At 38.3% G+C, this 18522-nt stretch overlaps 1 protein-coding gene across 4 annotated transcripts in view; it reads left to right on the top strand.

The window, feature by feature from the left end:
- The window catches only part of ALK (ALK receptor tyrosine kinase), a 258012-nt gene that overhangs the window by 151832 nt on the left and 87658 nt on the right, over positions 1-18522 (top strand). For all 4 annotated transcript variants that reach the window (XM_015856918.2, XM_015856919.2, XM_015856920.2 and 1 more), the window contains exon 5: positions 12138-12265. In XM_015856918.2, coding sequence (XP_015712404.1) covers positions 12138-12265 — 128 coding nt within the window. The remainder of the gene's footprint in view (positions 1-12137; positions 12266-18522) is intronic.

Here is an 18522-nt window from a genome sequence, read left to right on the forward strand (position 1 = left end):
TGAGCTTGAGCTATTTAAATTCTCTGCTTTTGTTTGTCTGGTGCTAGGCTATTGTTTTCACCAAGGATCTCCAGCTCTCCCACAGTCTTCTCCGTATCTTCTTGCTTGTGTTGGCTCTTTGACAGATGAAATTCTGGCCTACATATGATCCACCCTTGCAGTGCCCTGTTCACACAGATGTATAAATTTTTCTGTTTTGAATGTTACCCTTTGCAAACACAAAACAACAAGAAAAAATAAACTGTTCTCCTCCTCTTCTCGTTTCCATTCACGGAGAAGAGAGACTGGGAAACAAAGTACAAAATAAAACATGCACAGGCCAGATGTATAAAGGGCAAAGGCTGTTGGATACTTAGTATTGCACACTTAAGAATAAAATGGTTCTGTCACTCTGAAATAAATTTAAAGGGGAGCAATGTTCAAAATATTCAATTGAAGTTTCAGGAATAACTTGTTGCTTTTCTGGCTCTTTTCATTTTCAAGGCCTACATCAAGAGAAGCAAAACTTACTTCAGTAAGTCATTGATAATGTGCATTTTCTTATTTGTGTATCCTGTTACAGTGCAAATGAGGCTCATAGCACTGAAGATCTGAGCATATAGCAGGAAGAGAAAAATAGACACGGTGGCTTCTATTGAGCCTAAAGTGTCGTTGATCATTGGATCAACACAATAGTGTCAGCGAGTCAGCATGCTTTGTTAAAGAAAACAGCAGTGAAGGCCTATCTTTAGCCAATGAAGCATCTATTACATGTGCAGAATGATTGAGGTAGAAAGGCATATCAGGGAACTACCTAGTCCAACACCCCTGCTCCAAGCAGAGTACTTCTCCAGGTTAAGCAATCCTATGTCTGGCAACCTGGTCTCACGTGTCACATGTTCCAGCTTGTTATGCATATATTACACAAGCTATTCCTATAACTTAGCAACTTGTCTGGAAGCTGTTTCTCCTCCTGTTACTGGAGGACTGATGAATGTTTCTTCTACTGGTAGGAGTTACGTCTGAATTACAAGAAGGATGGAGGCTGTGTTCAGGGCTTCTAGCAAAGACGGCCTGCCCTCTCTTCTAGAAAGTAATGTGGTTCACAGAGGTTGCCAAATCTACAGCTTTGCCCACAGGCTGCAGTTTCTGTGAGCCTTTAGCAGTGTCTTTTGTGATGTGCTCCTGTGTTGCATCTCTGATTCTCCACCTTCATATCAACCAAACATCATTCAGCGTTGCATGTTGAGGACTGCAACATGTTCCCCGGCATCTCATTTTCAAGTTCTGGGCACAGCATGCTGTAGTGCTCTGCTAAAATTCTGATAGAACTCAGTCCAGATGTAACTACATTATGTTGGTGCTTCGTTATGGTGGGGGAAATAGAGCTGATTTTTTAGTTGGCGTTTAGTAAAAATCAGTTTGGTTTATTTGGCCATTTTTACTGTATGTGGTTGAACAGAAATTCCCACAAGGAGGAAGGAATCTCTTGTGTGTGTCTTTGAGCCAACACTATTAATTTCTGTATAACGGTTGCTGTTTGAGAAATGAATGTCCAACTAACAGGCGTTTTAAGGCAAATTCTTGTTCGCATTAGCAGGCATGAAACATAATATGTAGATTCAACATTTCTTTTTTCTTTTGCAAAGGAGTGATGATTTACAAGGGGCATTCTGGATCCACCAAGTGCTTCAGGATTGAAACTTGTGTCTTTAAAAGAAGGAGAGGAGAAGAGAATATGTTAGGGTTTTATTTCCTAGTGAAGTAAAATTGAAAACCAGATAAGCAGCAGGGTGGGAGTGCCACAGGAGTTTGTTCACATTTGCAAAGCAAAAACAAAAATGTGGAAGGCTGAAACAGAAAATGATCAACTGCAACCAAAGCATTTGCTGCCTGTTTGCTCTGAACATAATGTGCAATTGGCCTTGGTCTTTTAATTATAATCCATAAAGATGGCTCTGTTCCCCACTCTTCCTTGAGCTTCCCAGAGTACCAAGTGCTCAGGGCCTGGGTTGCTAATGCTCTAATTGAAACAGCTGCTCTGCTCTCTGAGTACTTTATTCATTCACCTTCCGAAATGTTGATGGATCTGTGGCACGTTCTGTGCCTTTACTTAGATGTGAATCTCAAACGTGGGCACTTACTAGATACTGCTAATGCGGAGAATTTCTTATGGCTTTTAGTGCACTGTTGTAATCTTGGCTTTTAATGGTAGAAGGAAAAGGGAAGGGGTAGGGAAATGGCTTCTCTTACATTCTAAAACTATTTGGACTAAATTCATTTTTTCCTACATGATCAGGCATCTTAATTCTCAGTTATTCTCAATGACTTCAACTTCAAGTGAATATAAAATATTACTAGACCAAAAGGTCATTATTCTTATATTCTATACTGATTTTTGTTCTGAGCTCTTTTCTGCATACAGAGAAAAATCTTTGTGAATTGTGCTGTAATTGAGCAGAGCATTAGGAGGGGTCCATGGGAATTCATTAAGGCTCCAGTCTTATAGTTGTTCTTCAGCCATTTCTCTTTGCCTTCTTAATGCAGCTAAACTGCTGTTATAGGTTTTGTTGAAGCCTGGAGACTTGAAACCAACGGAAGGTTTCAAGTATACAAGTAGTATAGTTTCCCAGCATATCTTCCTTTAACTGTTGCATTTCTTTATCTTTGTGTTTGGCTCATTTTTGAATTGCTGTCCAGGAAAGAAGAGTTTCTCTCGTGTCAGATGAATGCACTTAATTGGTCGAAAGTCATCCTTGTGTGAGCTAATGACAAAGCTGGGAGTAACATGGATGTACTGGGTAGTGCTGTGGTTTAGATGCAATTACTGACTAAAATACAATTGCTTGAATACTCTGATGGGATTTTTGCCTAATAGCCAGGGTTCAGTATGTCCTGAGACAGTTTACCCATACAAAAAGGGTTGTTTAGAAGCTTCTGAACTCTTAATTACCCAGAAGCTGGTTCACCCAGGAACAACTTGGAAATGCATAAAACCTTTGAGCTAGTTAAAGGTGAGAGCCACTGTGGTCTAAAAGGTTAGTTTTTATTCAGCAGTATTGATTGCTCATGTCAGATACAGAGACTAAGAGCTTTGTGGTTATGTTTGTTAAGGAAAATTAGAGGTCATTGGGAGATGCTGAGAATCAATAGATCTAAATTTTGGTGAAAGAGGTAAAATCTTACTCTGAAGCAAGTACTCAGACAGAACATGTGGGAGTTTTGCAGAACAAAAGGGCTGAAAAATTTATCATGTCTTCCAGGTCAGCCTGCAGCTTTCAGGTTATGGTTCTGTTCTGTTCAGGAGAGGAGGAATAGCAAGGGAACAGTCCTAGGGGGTAGTGCATGGAGAAATCCTCTTGATGTGAAGTGAAACAAATGATTAATGTCAAGTAACCCTAGTATTGGTGTTTCTTCTCAGTTTGTTTTACCTGTTGGTGAGATGACAGTATATCAGCTGCATGGATGCTTTGCATATCTACATAATATCCTCAATATCCTCAGCTACCAAGTATATAGTTTTATAAACAACTAACAGCATTGGAAGGACTTGCTGTATTTTGAGAATCCTTAACAAGACCTGTTTTTGTTATTGTCAAACACTAAAGACAGACATGACCTTCATGCTCCTTTGAAATCACTTAAAACACCTTCAGTTTCTCTGGTCATTTTAATCCAAGGAAGAAAGCTTCTTGGTTTAGGTACCTTTTGTTTGACAGTGAGAAGCCTGTAAGTTATGCTAAAGCATCTCGTGGAGTCTGTCTGCTAGGCATGTTTCCTGTCAAGAGTTCCTATTTATGCCAAGAGGAAGTGTACGTGCCAAAAGTTGAGACTTAACAGGCAAATGTGTGCCATGCTAAATTAAACATCCCTGTGCTCCAACTTCTGGGAAGCTGATATCCCAGAGAGAGACTTAAACATGTATTTCTAGACAGTGGCAGATGTGGAAAGCTACTCTTGGCTTCCCTTTGGGGCATTCTTCACAGCCTCTTAGGATTCTGTTTCTTGGAATTGTCCAGTACTAAAAGGGAGATTCGATCTATGGGGCAGAACAAGCTGAGTGTGTGTGGCAAAAGCTTGTCCTGTCCTTAGTTTCTTATATTTGAACCTATACAGCAAGTAGTAATCTCACATACATTCCAAATCCGGTAATGTTGTGAGCACATTGTTATCAATTAGGATAGTAGTGTAGTGATTGCAGCAGTGCTGAACGGAAGCTGTGCATTTCTCTCACTTCAAAATTGAAATTTCAGCTGTAGTACAGTCTAGTCAGCCTCTGATGTACCATTTGCTCTGGTAAGCAGATTCCATTTCTCTGAATACAGTGATAAAATAATTGTTTTACTTGCTCTTTTTTTTTTTTTAATTAAGATTTTTCCCCATTCAAATTTCACTCATACAATTCAGAGAACCCCTCTCCTGCCCAGTAACATAACTGCTGTAATACCTTCTATATATGCAATAATAGCTGTGACTTTTCTGTGCTCCACCCCTCATCTTCTTCGATTCAGGTCCTTCTTAATGAGTCATTTCTTTGGAAAGTCTGTTTGAAGGAGGTAAATTAAGTTGAAAAAGGAGGCTGTTTATCCAGAAGTCCACCTTCCTTCTTCACTCCTGCAATTTCCTCTCATGCTACCCTTCATGTTGCCTGTTTATAAGCTGTCTGTATTGCATAGATTTATGTGATGTTTATTTTCCAGTCTTTGTTTGTGGAAATGTCTGATATATTTCTTTTTTTCCTTATTTTCTTTTTTGCCTTATTTTCTTTTTTTCCTTATTTTTACTATTATTATTATTATTATTATTATTATTATTATTTTCTTAAGTTTTCTGTGGGTTTTAGGAGCCTCTTACAGAAAGCTGGGTACTGTCTTGCTGTGGGTGAGAATGCCTGGAGTAGATACTCAATAAACCTTTCTGAACTTTCTGAATTTTATCATCCAAGAGTTCTTTCTTCATCTTTCTTTGGGTGTATTGATACTTAAGTTTGAAGTCCAGGCTATTAAAGCTTGTAGATAACTGCAGCATATCTCTAAAGGATACAGAGTTGAGCACAGCTGTTCTCTCAAGTAGAAACTTTCCTTTCATCCACTCTTTCGGCCTTTGAACCTAACGTTTTCCAAGTGTTAATTCCAGTTTGCAGATGTTGAACAGCCGCACTATCTGTACTTTCCTTTAGTTGCGTTATGAAAAGTCATTGCTGAGAGCAGAGGAAAGGATTCCTATTTAATTGGTCTCCTACATGCAGCTATTGAGAACTCAGTTATTTCAGAATACCTTAGTGCTGTACTCTTCTCTTTGAAGAGACCTCCTGTCTTCCTGAAGCAGTAGCCACATTTGGCTGTAATTAACATCAATAATGTTTCACTTTTACTATTTAAATTAAAAAAAGGAACTACTTTTTGGTATACCTAAAAAGAAAAATTGCAATGATGTACATTGGGTTGAAAGAATGGAATTTCCCTATGATCCTCAAAGACAATTAAATTACTCTCTGAAGCATGGGATTTAATTACTGTCACTAGAAGCAGCATGATGCAGTGGATTAGAACGTGGGAATAAGTATCATAAATTTTTATCTCTGATCTTCATTCTGCCATCTATTTATTGAGTGACTGAGTGAGTCATATAGCCTTTCTATGCCTTCTTTTCATCCACCTGAAAAATGAAGTGTTTGATTTCTTTGCAAAGGAGCTGTGGGATCTGTGTAAGAATTTAAAGGTGTAATATGGTTATAAGGTAATATGGTTAAAAGGCTATATGAAAGCTAAGTCTAGCTTTCTGTAAGGAAAAAAGCAAAACTTAAGTGTGTTTACATGTCAGAACGCCACTTGACTCTGCTGGAAAGAAGCTGGTCCTCTGCTGAGCAGCCTAATCTTGTTGCCCTTCTTTACATCCTCCTGAGTTTCTGTGCTGTTTCTTTCAGGGCCTCTGTATTCAACGCTGTTAAAAGAATCTTATTTGTAAACACAAATTAGATTGAATTATGAGGCTGGCTGCAGTTCTGAACAGATACTTACCTGATTCAGTTTATTGAAGCATTCATATATAAGTTTTTAAAGAGAAGGAAATTTGCTTTAACCAGGTTAGTAAAAACAACAACAAAAAAATCCCCTTTGAAACACTGACCTTTCCACAAGGCAGAAAAGAGGTTAAGAAAACACTAATATTTTAATTCTATAACAGTTAACTGGATAACATAATTTTTCATAGCTTTTCTATCAAAAATAAAAATCTATTTGAAAAAAAAATCTACATACAGTCATTGTATTGTGGTCCTGTAGCGTGCTCTAAGTACAGGACAAGTTCCTAATAATAATGAAACTCTAATAGCTTGCTTGCAAACTTTCAGTGTTACCTAAGTATGACTTAAAGGTATCTCGTGGGTTACTCATCTCACTGAAACCTAAAGCATCTTTTGCCCTGATATCTCTAAAAGGTCTGGTTGTACAAAGGGACCCAGCAGTGCAATCCTAAAAGGGTAGAGTTGACTTCCTCCCCAGTATGAGGGAGGCTGTATCATTGCATTTTGGAGCCAGAATCATCTTGTTCTGGTAAGGTAATTATGTGTTTGTCTGACCCATCAGCAAGGCCTAGAAGAACTATATAGTATTTTCTTGTATGGAAGTCACTAGTTTTATACATCAAAACCCATGTGTGTATTTTTTCTTTGAGACATTGAAAGGAATAGAAAATGATTGCAATTAATTCCATCTTTTTTCACGGCAAAACTTTTGTTAATACAACTTCAAAATGCAGTTTGAAGGAGCAACTGAGAAGCATTGTGGAAACCGGTAGAATGGGGCTATTAAAGGTCTGATCCAGAGGCACTAATAGAAGTTTTAACTGCATATAACCTATCCCTAACCATTCCTTATTTCATATGCATGAGGCCATAGCAAGGGGCAGGTAGACAATTGTCATTAAATCAATAGAGGAAATGTCTTGTATTACTATACACTGACTTAATTTGTTGTCGTATTAGGAACTAGATCCTTTTTAAGATTAAGTATATCATCATCCATCAAATTCTGACTCTGATGTCTTTTAAGTAATTTTAAGATCTGTAAACTGAAGTTGATTTAAAATTGATCATTAAAAGCAATTACAGAGCGGTGTGTTGTATCGTTTGGACTAAACAACAACAACAAAAAACTATAGTTAGTGTTATTTTTTTTTCTCTGTCTCGGAATTATAATGGCAGCTTCTGAAAAAAAGAAAAAATCCTGTTTTCTGCAGCCTAAAAAATCTAGTCTGGTTCTTTGTTTATGCAGTACCCATTTGTTCCTATGGGGCAAGTAAGTCTGGAGCAGCGTGAAGGCAAGGTTAGTGCCTGTTGTAAACTTGTTTATAATTATGCAGTGGCATGTAGGATGGAGCAAGTTATGTTCTTTCATCAATTCATTTGGTAAAGGGGGAAAATTCTATTTCGGATTCCTAGGAACATATACATATATGTGTTTATATATATGTGTGTGTGTGTGTGTGTCTATATATATATATATATATATATATATATATATCATTTAATCCTGTCCTTAACAAGGTTTCATTCTCAAAAGTCAGCTTTCAATATTTCACTTCCTTTATCATGCCGTGTGTGAATTTTGCCTTGAAATACATATGGGTAACTACAGCTTCAACTACATATGAAATGGAGGGGAGTGTAACCGGCAAACAGAATTATGAACAGAAGGTCAGAGGTAACACGAAGAAGAAGGTGAGGTCAGTGAGAAACAGTTCATGTTCTTCATGACTGCTGTGGTCTGTTTGATCACATAACTCTTTTAGGGCTGTGGAAGTTCTATGTTTCCAGCATACCTTCACTTTCCAGAGTGTGAATGAGTCCATAGATGGATACTTGGAAATTCAGATCTTGTACTGTGGTTAGTTTCTGACAGCAGCATTTTGTGGTTTGGGGAACAACAATACAGCCTTATAAGAGAAACAATGAGTTTAGTCCAGACTTTCATTAAGCAACAAATTCTCTCTATTTAATATATAAGTCTGAGCTTGTCCAAAATCTAAAAATACACGGTTCTGTGATTCTGAGCTATTCTGTCACTGAAGACAAAGCTGCTGTATGTTTGCCTACATCTTTGCTAATTCCAGATTTTAGATATCTGAGCCAACTTCTTTCTTACCATAACTTCAGTGAAAGTTTTGTTGGGTGGCTTTCACCTGTTGAAACAAGACTGAGAGGTGTCTAATCAATTCATTATGGTCTGTTGCTTTACAGCCTAAAACACTGCATTAAGATGTTAAACTGTGGTCTTGTTGAACTATTGCTTGTGGTAGAGAGATCTTCATGGCTGTTATGGCTGATGCTGTGGTAAAAACAGGCTTTGCTGTTGAAGGCTATGTGGAGATTATAGCTATATGTGCTACAACTGATGCACTTGTCCTTGCAGTTGTCAGCTTCCCAGTCCAATTCATCATTCTGTATACTGCTTGGAGGTTATGCAGAGGCTAACAGGAAAGATCTGTTATCTGCTATAGCTTTCTTTTGAGAGTGAGGTTTCACAGAATCACAGGATAATTAAGGTAGGTACCTCTGGAGTTGACTTGTCCAACTTTGCTGCTCAATGCAGGGTCAGAAAGAAGGGGTTACTCAGGGCCATATCCAGTCAGGTTTTGAATATGTCCAAGGACAGAGACTAACATTTCTGAGCACCCTCTTCAATTGCTAAATTACCCTTAGATTAACAAGATTAATCTTGTCTTTAAATGGGATCTCTTTAATTCCAATCTGTGCACATCGCCTGTTGTCCTTTCATTAGATATCACTGTCTGCCTCTCTTGAATTGATACCCTTCCACAACATAAAAGCACTGACAAAATCCTCTGTGAGCTTTCCCTTCCACAAGCTAACCAATCCCAGTTTTCTCAGCCTCCCCTCATACAGCAGATGTACCAGCACCTTAATAATCTCTGTGGCTGTTTGCAGGACTCACTTTGGTAAGCTCATGTTTTTCTTGTGTTGGAAAGTCCTTTTGGTGAAAAGGCATAGCTAATGGTTGTGTTGAAAAACTGGTTTGTAGCTGAGATTCTTCTTTATCAAATAGTGTTATTATGTTCTTTCTATCTGTTGTACTTTCCATGGAAATAAATAGGAGATGTTGCTTTCAGAGTGACCTACATAGATCTTGCTGCTGTCAGAAAGCCTGTATTAAAAGATCTTCAAGTGACCGCGTTTCTGTTACATTCAGGGTGTTGTATGGAAAGATGCGGAGATCAGAGTCTCCATTGTGTCATGAAACGACAGCAGAATTGATTCTTATCTTCATTTGACCATGGGTCTCTGTATACTCTGATCCAGTAGCTGTTTCAGTGTCCCTAATAAATCTACCAGTTAGTGTCATGTTCAGGTCATTTATTTTTGTGTCCATGAAGAAACGGTCTAATACTTGGGAATTCATTTCACGTGAATCTTTGAGTCTCAGGCAGTCTATTGTAGAAATTGGTTTGAATATATTTTTTTATGAATCTGGACTTAAGTGAATCTGCCTCTTCCAGCCTTGTGTTGCAGTGAAATAAAATACCTGCTTGGCAACAGCTCTGGGAGTTAATAAAGTTTCCGTGGTAAACTATGAGAAGCCTGAGAATTTCAAACTAAAGTTATTGCGCCAGTAACTCAGAAAAGCAATTCCTAAAACTCCTGGCACATTTATCCAGAGGGTTAGTGGTAGCACAGAAATGGAAATCATTGTTGAGAGCCACTGCGTACTTGGAATTAAAATCCATCAGTCTTCTGAAACTGAGGAGAACAATTTTTGTGACATATAGATGCTTCTGTAGTTCATAACAAAAATTAGATCTATGGCTGTTTTCTATCCTATTTGTAGGGAAATTCATACCCTTAATCCTTGTAATATACCTAACTTGTGATGACATCAAAAGAAATAATGCATGCATAGAGAAGCTAGGCATTTAAGCCACATTCAGTGCTTCATTTTATTTAATTTCAGTAAAAATTGAGTTATCTATTTGGATGAGGGGAATTGAAAAGGAGAGGATGCTAAGCATCACCTTCTGAAGCTGGAACTTCAGGCATAGGAGTCAGAAGAATGTGGAAGATGGAAGATTCGTAAAGCTTAGCAGTCTTGATGTTGGGATTGGAAGGGAGTGGAGAAAGAAATATGGTAAACCACAGGGAAAAAGGAAATCAGATTTTCTCAGATAAGAACTGAACAATTAGCTATTGTCAGAACTTCTTTGCAGCCCTTGCTTAGGGCTTTTATTTAGGTCCATACATACCTGTTGGCATCTTCCTTGCCTGATGGGAATTTTGTCATATTGGTCAGGGTGTAGTGACACTGCTGTGTTTCTGCTGAGGAAAAAGAATGTGTCTACTACTGCTGGGACAAAGAAAAGTCTCCTATCTATTAGTGGGATAGGGTTAGAGATTTTGTATTGATCCTCGCTTGTAGCAGGCACAAATAGCTGTTGGTGCAAATGGTGCAGTGAGGGAAGCACAGGGAGAGACACACACATGAACATGCATAACCCAGTACGTACTGGGATGATAGGAGGTACTTGATAAGGAAACATTTATGTTTCAAGAGGATGGTGTGAAAGAGCAATAAAAAATTTGTTGCTCTGACCAATTATGTTAACAAAAAACAGTATTCCTCAAAAAGGACTCAATACTGAGTCCTTGAAATCAACTGAAAGAAATATAGTAAGTTTTCCTTCTCATCTTAAAATTTGCAGCTGAAGCAATAAAAGATGTTTTGTAGTAGGCTTTATAATTACCTGTTGTCTTGTTTATCTCCATTTCCAGTATGCTGAAAAGAGATGGGGTTTTTTTTTTTTTGCTTGGTGCTGCTTTTTTTGTGTAACAAAAAAGAAAAATGAAGAAGTAGATTAGTAATGACCTGAATGGATTCGCAGAGAGTTTCTCATCTCTGTGTTTATGGTGAGTGACCAGGCAGCAAGCAAAACAGCGTGAAATGGATGATGGTCATTCTGTAGCTGCTGAAGCTTCCTGTTGGAAGGCATCCCTTCACAAATGGTGTCATTAAGTGTTTTTACTGGCAGCCTGTGCACAGTTTAAAATGAATAAATAAATAAATAAATAAGTGGACCAGAGAGCATTACCACTGTTATTTTATTCCTAGAAATTGTCAAATTTCAGGTTGGAAGGGTTGTCAGGTTGGAAGGGACACAAGGATTGAGCCCAAATCATGGCTCCACATGGCACCACGCAAACCCTATGGCTGAGAGCGCTGCCCCAATGCTCCCTGAGCTCTGCCATTGGCTCTGCTGGCTGTGACCTTTGACTGCAATATCTTTCAGGTGTTTTTCAGTAACTCCTAGAATAATCTTCTCTATAGCATTGCCAGGCACTGAAGTGAGACTTGCAGGCAGATAAGTGCTACAGCACATTCAGGAAAAGGCAGATACTTATATTTTTACTACCTGGATTTAGACATGTCTTGCTGGACACCAGTGTAATCAGATGTTAAATCAGAGGTGATGTGTCAGAACTGGTAACTGAGCATCTGAGTGCAGTTCTTATGCTAGCTGGCAAGATGTCTCAGGTGTAGCAGCTGATTTAGTAGAAAATTAGCTGATTAGAAAAAGCTGATTAGTAGAAAATGGACATTGAAGAAAGCAAGCCCATTCTGTCCTCTCACATCTCAGAGAGTAAATTAAGCCAGGAGAAATGGTATGTTTTAGTAGTTGTGCTTCCTGTATGTTACATGAACCAGCAGTGCAGTGCAAGCCTTTGAGACTGACTCATTGCCTTAGTCTGACTGTAACAGCCTTTGCCAGCAAGAAGCAGGAGGAGTGATACTTAGAGGGGGTATGCATGTGTGCTACAGATTTCACAGCTTGCTTTGCAGTAAAAATAAAGCTCCCGTGAAACAGCAGGCTGACATTTGCAAGAAGTCCAGGAGCAAAATGTGACAGAAGAGCCACTATTTAGCTGGGTTTTCCACATTTAGCTTTTTGGAAATCTTGGTGATTAGAAGCTTGGTTTTATAAAATCCCTGGGAGTCCCTGACTGAGAGCACTGTGAGAGGATGGTGGTGGGGCTGTAGTATGAGCGGCTACATGTGGAGCTGCTTCTGTGGAGGCTTTGGCCTTTGTAAAGTAGCCTTTCTTATCTCTCTTTTCCTTTGTTGTTTCCTCTTGCTATATGGTGAGAGCAGATGGGTGCTGCTACAAAGAAGAGTTGGACATATGGAGAAACCATTTCGGATCTCACTGGAGTACATTGCTAATGGGAACAGGAGCATTGCAGCTGTGGATTCCTTTGCAATGAAGAACTGCACAACAGGTAATGTACCTTATTTTATTGTTTCTGTCTTACAATGTTTTTTGTGGTTTTTTTGGAGAGGAGGATAATTTCTGGCTGTTAAAGAACCTTCACGGAATTAAAGTTTCTTGTTGGATCAGTCATTTAAACAAAAAGTAGGATACTAGGGAATAATTTTGTTAATGATGTATTAGAAGTTTTTAACCTCTTGAAAGAACCAAGACATTTTTTTTTCCTGTTTTGGAAAGAAATTCTAGAGAAATTCTATTTTGGAAAGCACAGATGAGTGCTCTTCCTTGCTTGCCAAGATGCACATCCTGACAACTTCACTTTATGCAGCAGAAGACAGAACAGATGAGTGGTGCCTAGAAAGATAACTTGCAAGCCATCTTATGGATGTTCCTGGTAATAATTTGAGTCGTTGTGTTGTTGTTTTTTAAACAACTATCATGAATTTGGTTTTTTAAAATGCATGCTTCATTGGAAATTTTCCAGAGGAGATACTGCAGTTGCCCCTAAAATAGCTCAATATAGGGCATGAAATTTAAGTAATGGGCAACCTTAATGGGAGTTACCTTTTTAAATACAAGCTTAGTTATCAATTTAAGTATGTGAATTTAGTGCTTTGTGTCAGAAGCACCTGCGTTTTTGTTCTGCCATCATTATGGAGCTTGTGAATCATACTGAAATCTTTAGGTGGTGTGTCAGTGAAGAATGTTATTTCTTCTAGTACTTAACACATTACCTTTTGTCATTTTTATTTACTTGGAATACTGCAGAGCTACACGTCCACCTTTTCAGCCTTCTAGATCAGGGAGACTTGTTGGAGAGTCTATGTGGTTTTGGGTATTTACATTGCTCTTCACAAAGTCAAGTTGTATTTGCTTATTTGTTTATTGCACTGTCCATACATAAAGATGATATCTAGGCTCCAACTGTGAGCAGCTTGGCTTTGTACTGAAAGTGCAAGGCATATTCAGATAGAATGCACCTGCTTTTCTACTTACATACAAAACACATCTTGATATCTCTGTGAGGATGAAAATGAAGCATTTCAACTCTACAAAACAAAGTAAATAGGAAAGAAATCATTGAAATCCATAGTGTTTGGGAATGTGTTGCAGTGAGTGATGGGAGATGTTCAGCTGCTGTGAAAGTACATAGATTTTTTGCTTGGCAATGCCTGAAGGAGAGCCATCAGTGATGGTTAGGTGAAGGACAGGCACTGTTAGCTGAGTGAAAGGTTGATGTTTTAGTGAGACTTTTGTTAGAAGCTCACACCAATACAGGACACACAATTATAAAATCACAAAATAGTTTAGAAAGATCATCTAGTTTCAAATCCTGCCATGGGCTGGTGTTGTGGTTTAAACCAGCAGGTGGCTAAACACCTCACAGTCATTCACTTGTTTCCCCCACTTCCCAGTGGGGAAGTAGGACACAAGGGTTGAGATAAAACTATTTACTAAGACAGAGAAAAGGAAAAGAATAATTGTTATGAAAAATATATATGTGTGTGAATAGATATATATATATGAATGTATTTGACAAACAATGTTCAAACAATTGCTCTACCTACTAACTGAAGCCCAGCTAGCCCTCAGACAATGGAAAGAGAGGGAGAACTCCCACTCCCTACAAAACTTTGCTTCTGCATGATGTCATATGGTATGGAATATCCCTTTGGCCAATCTAAATCAGCTGTCCCAATTCCATCCCCTCTGAGTTCCTTGCCCTGCCACCCACCCCCACCCCTCACTAGTAAAAGCTGAGAAACTGGAATGGCCTTGACTCTGTACAATACTGCTCAGCAGCAATTTGAAACATCAGTGCACTATCAACATTATTTTTCTACTAAAACAAAACATAACATTATATCAAGCACTATGAAGAAAAACAAACCTGTCCCAGCTGAAACAAAGACTAACATTTGGGTTGCAAATATCATCCAATTCCAAATCCCTGCCAAGGACTGAGAAACCTTCCACTATATCAGGTTGCTCAAAGCCCCTTCCTGTCTGTACTAGAAAATTTCGAGGGATGAGGTGTTTCCAACTTCTCTGGGGAACTTGGTACAGTGTCTCATCATCTCACAATGAACAATTTCTTCCTAATATCTAAACCTACTTTGTTTTAGTTTGAAACCATTACTCCTTATCCTTGCTGCACTCTCTGTCTTTCCTGTAAATCCACTTTAAGTGCTGGAAGACATATGTAAGGTCTCCTTGGAACCACCTCTTGAGCAAATAAATCCAGCCCTCTCAGCCTGTTTTCATAGGAGGGATGCTCCAGCCCCCAGAGCTGAACTCAGTACTCCAGGTGGATTCTCTCAAGAGCAGAGGGATTGAATTGCTGCCTTAGATCATTTAGATACACTTCTTATGATGCAGCCCAGGATATAACTGACTCTCTGGGCTGCAAGAGCATTTTGACAGCTCATATTCAGCTTTTTGTCTAGCAGTACCCTCCAAATCCTCTGCAGGAGAAGAAGCAGTTCTGAAGATGGCAGAATTCAGTTGTTGAGGTTGTTAAAGTAAATTGTGAGCACAGAAGGACCAAATGTCCTTTTTTATCCACTGATTTTTAGCAGTTGGCTATTCTTCTACAGTACAAGCTTATAAATTATACTACAAGGGAATAAACTCACATTATTTTTTCTGTTAGCTGAAGCTGTTAATTGTTATGCATGCAAGTAAATATGTGATACTATGCACACTTATTAGAAAGGAAGTAGTAATGGGCAAGCAAGCAAGTTAGCACCTGAGGCTTGGGAAATAAGGAAAGCTACCTGAAAAGATTCATCTACATCTAATTTTTCTTAAGCTGTTTGAGGCCTGTAGGCAGTTTAGGCAATAGGATACCTTAATGCCACTGAAGAGTCTAAAACATACATGATGAATTTGGGAAAGAAACATCTGAGAAACAGGAAATAACCCTTCACCCTGACTTTACTAAGCCTTTTAAAGACCTTGTACACAGTTCAGAAACAAATTAAGGGGCATTTTCTTAGGAAATTAAGCTGCTGTTTCCATGGTTGAATATGGATTTGAATCTAAATTAGATGCTAATAGGCATATGAATAAGGTGGAGGTTTGGGGTTAGAGTTTGCTTTAAAACACAGAGAATTCCATTTTGTCAATTCATTTATCAAAGAAAAAATAGGATTTTTGCATCTGAAGTGAAAAAATAGATATATATTTGGAATTAAAGTTAACAAATTAAAATTCTGGTGCTGATCCTGAAGTTTTCTCTAATTCTGAAGTTAAAAATTCAAGATTGAAATCTCATCTAGCTAAAAAAGTATTGATTAGAAATAGATTTCTATCTAATTCCCTGTGCTTCCCTTTCTTTTTCTTTCAACAGATGAGAAAATCAAAGTGATCAGTTACTTGAATATCTTCACATTATCCAGTTCCTATATACAATCAGTCTTGATCAGGTTAGGCTGATAGGAAAAATGAAAACCCATGCAAATTGAGAGGTTTTATTTCATTGTTGGTTTAATGCTCAGGGTGAGCAGCAACTGTGTTTGGTGCAACTCTTCCCATTGCTGCACATCAGCATCACTGTTATTCTCATGCACTTGATCAAGTATCTTTCTTTTTTACGTAAAGCTTTCCTGGGGCACGGGATTAGATTCTGATTAGGAAGCTCCTATTATCAATAAGAATGCGGCTTGAAATCATACAGGTTTGGGATCAGGCCAATTAACAGATAGCATTGCCCATAGTCCTACATCCAGATGACTTTCAATTATTGTCTTAAATACAGATTGTGTTTGTCAGTGTCTGAAACCCAAACTATTGGTTGTCTCATTTTTTCTTACAACTTACTATTTAAATAAGCAAAAAATAAAATAAAATGTCAGGGAAGAAATATACCTATTTAATATAAGTTACACATTTGCTCCTTCTACAAGTAAAGTAACTGGTACAGTGGCATTTGATAGTTGACGGTAATTTCTAGTAATAAAAATAGAGCTAATTTCCTAAGTAATGTATCGACTTATTAATGATATTTAATGGGTTTCTTTCTATTTTTTTATTGCTGTTGTAAATTAATTGGTTTTCTAACTTATTTCCAAAGGTCTTAATTAAAGTACTTAATAGTAAGCAGAAGTAAATTACAAGACATTGTTTTACTTAGCAGTGTTTGATTTACCAGTTCTAAGTAACTTTTTAAGCAAGGAGCATGAAGTTCAAATGCTTTTAAAACATGTTAAAGGTTTAATGATGCTCTGAGGCTGTTAGAGTAGTTATTTTAGACACTCACCACATCCAAGAGAAAGCACTTAGCTTTCAGGTTTTCAAGCTTAGTAGGCAACATAAAAAACATTTATTTTGAAGTGGGGAGAGAATGTGTGTTGTTGATTTCTTAAGTTAATGCTTCTGTCCATTCAGCAATAGCTTTTTCAAGAGATAGTAAAAGTACATAGAAATACACTCATTACCTTCAGAGCCGGTAAGTAGTTCTGTAATGATCCTGTCGCCGTAATACTCATGCAAATTTCTGAAAGTTGAAGTGAAGGTTATACTAAAAGCAAAAGCATTGATCCAAAGCAAAGAAATGGTCAAAAGAGAGAGGTTCTGAAGTCCTGAAGGTGATTTTACCTGGAAAAGAGATAGTGAGCGAAGAGTAAAGATTGCAGGCTTGCAACATGTATGAAGAACTATGGGCAACTGCCAGATAGAATTTTCCATGACTCCTTTTGATAAATAGTATAGCAACAGACTTATGAATTGACTTAGGAAATCAATAAGGATGTTTGGTGTATCTAAAACATTACTAAAACTAATTACACGTTTGTGTATTCATACAGCACCTGAATATTTATCATTTTCCCATATATACTTGCTTTCTGCATTTTGTCTTATAAATTAATTGTCAGGGTGTTGTGGTTAGCTGAACTCAGGGAGATACCAGTGAGAATCTTTCCAAAATGAGTTCTTGATGCTTTCTACTGGAATACTACCTAGAAAAGTTAACCTCTTCTAGACCAAAGAAACAGTATCAGAAAATCATCGAGTATGAAGAATACTTTCAGCACCATCTAGTCTACACATTAACCTGAGCTACCACATTCCGTTGCTAAACCATATCCCCTTGTCATGACACACAGCTAGTATAGATGTTAATAATGCATATTTTTTTCATAGTTCTTAAGTAAAACTCAGTAAAAATGCTTGCAGAAAATGTATGAGGCAACTAAGTTATGAATTATTTGCTTAGTTGTAATTTATGGGACCTGTACTTCCCGGAGGAACCTAACATGTAATTTTCTTTGGTTTGGAGTTCCACCACTGCTCAGAATAGTAAACAAAACAATGAGCACAGTCGATATGGGTCCATTGTTATAAAAACTGAAAAGTACACAGTAAAACTTTGTGTTTCATTTAATAAGTAGCTGTCTCTTTTTGAGGCTCAAGACCAACCTGTACCATCTTTATCAATTACAGTGCAATTGAGTGCACCCTCTGCAAGTTTGCTGATGATACTAAGCTGAGCAATGCAGCTGATATATGAAGGATATATGCAGCTGATGACGAAAGGAGGGGATGCCATCCAAAGTGACCTGAGCAAGCTTGAGAAGTGGGCCCATGAGATTCTAATGAGGTTCAGCAAGGCCAAGTGCAGGGTGTTGCACTTTGGGTTGAGCTAATTGCAAATATGTATACAGGCTGGAAGAAGGACTCATTGGAAGCAGCCCTGAGGAGAAGGACGTGGGGGTGCTGGTGGACAGAAAACTTCACATGAGGCAGCAATGTGCGCTTGCGAATGGTATCCTGGGCTGCATCAGAAGAGGAGTCACTATGGCATTCTAGTACTTGAAGGGAGCTTATAAGCAGGAAAGAGACCAAATTGTACACGGTCTGATGATAGCAATAGGACACGGGGGAATGACTTTAAATTGAAAGAGGGATGATTTAGATTAGATTTTAGAAGGAATTTTTTAACTTGGAGTGGTGAGGCACTGGCACTGGCCCAGAGAAGCTGTGGATTCCTCATCCCTGGAGATGTTCAAGGCCAGGCTGGATGGAGCCCTGGGCAGCCTGAGAGGTGGTCTGTGGCAGCCATGCCCACAGCAGGGAGTTGGAACTGGATGGGATTTAATGTCTCTTCCAGTATGAGCCATTCTATGATTCTGTGGTTCCATAGTACTAATGTGACCTGCCCAGATCATTTTTGTGAAACTGGAGAAGTGTCTTTGTTGTTAATGTTGCAGTTAAGGAACTCAACAAGACAGAGAATAGATCCAGAGTAAAATGAAGTCAATGGGA

This window comes from Coturnix japonica, chromosome 3, assembly GCF_001577835.2.
Source record: "Coturnix japonica isolate 7356 chromosome 3, Coturnix japonica 2.1, whole genome shotgun sequence".
In the NCBI taxonomy this organism is placed as follows: domain Eukaryota; kingdom Metazoa; phylum Chordata; class Aves; order Galliformes; family Phasianidae; genus Coturnix; species Coturnix japonica.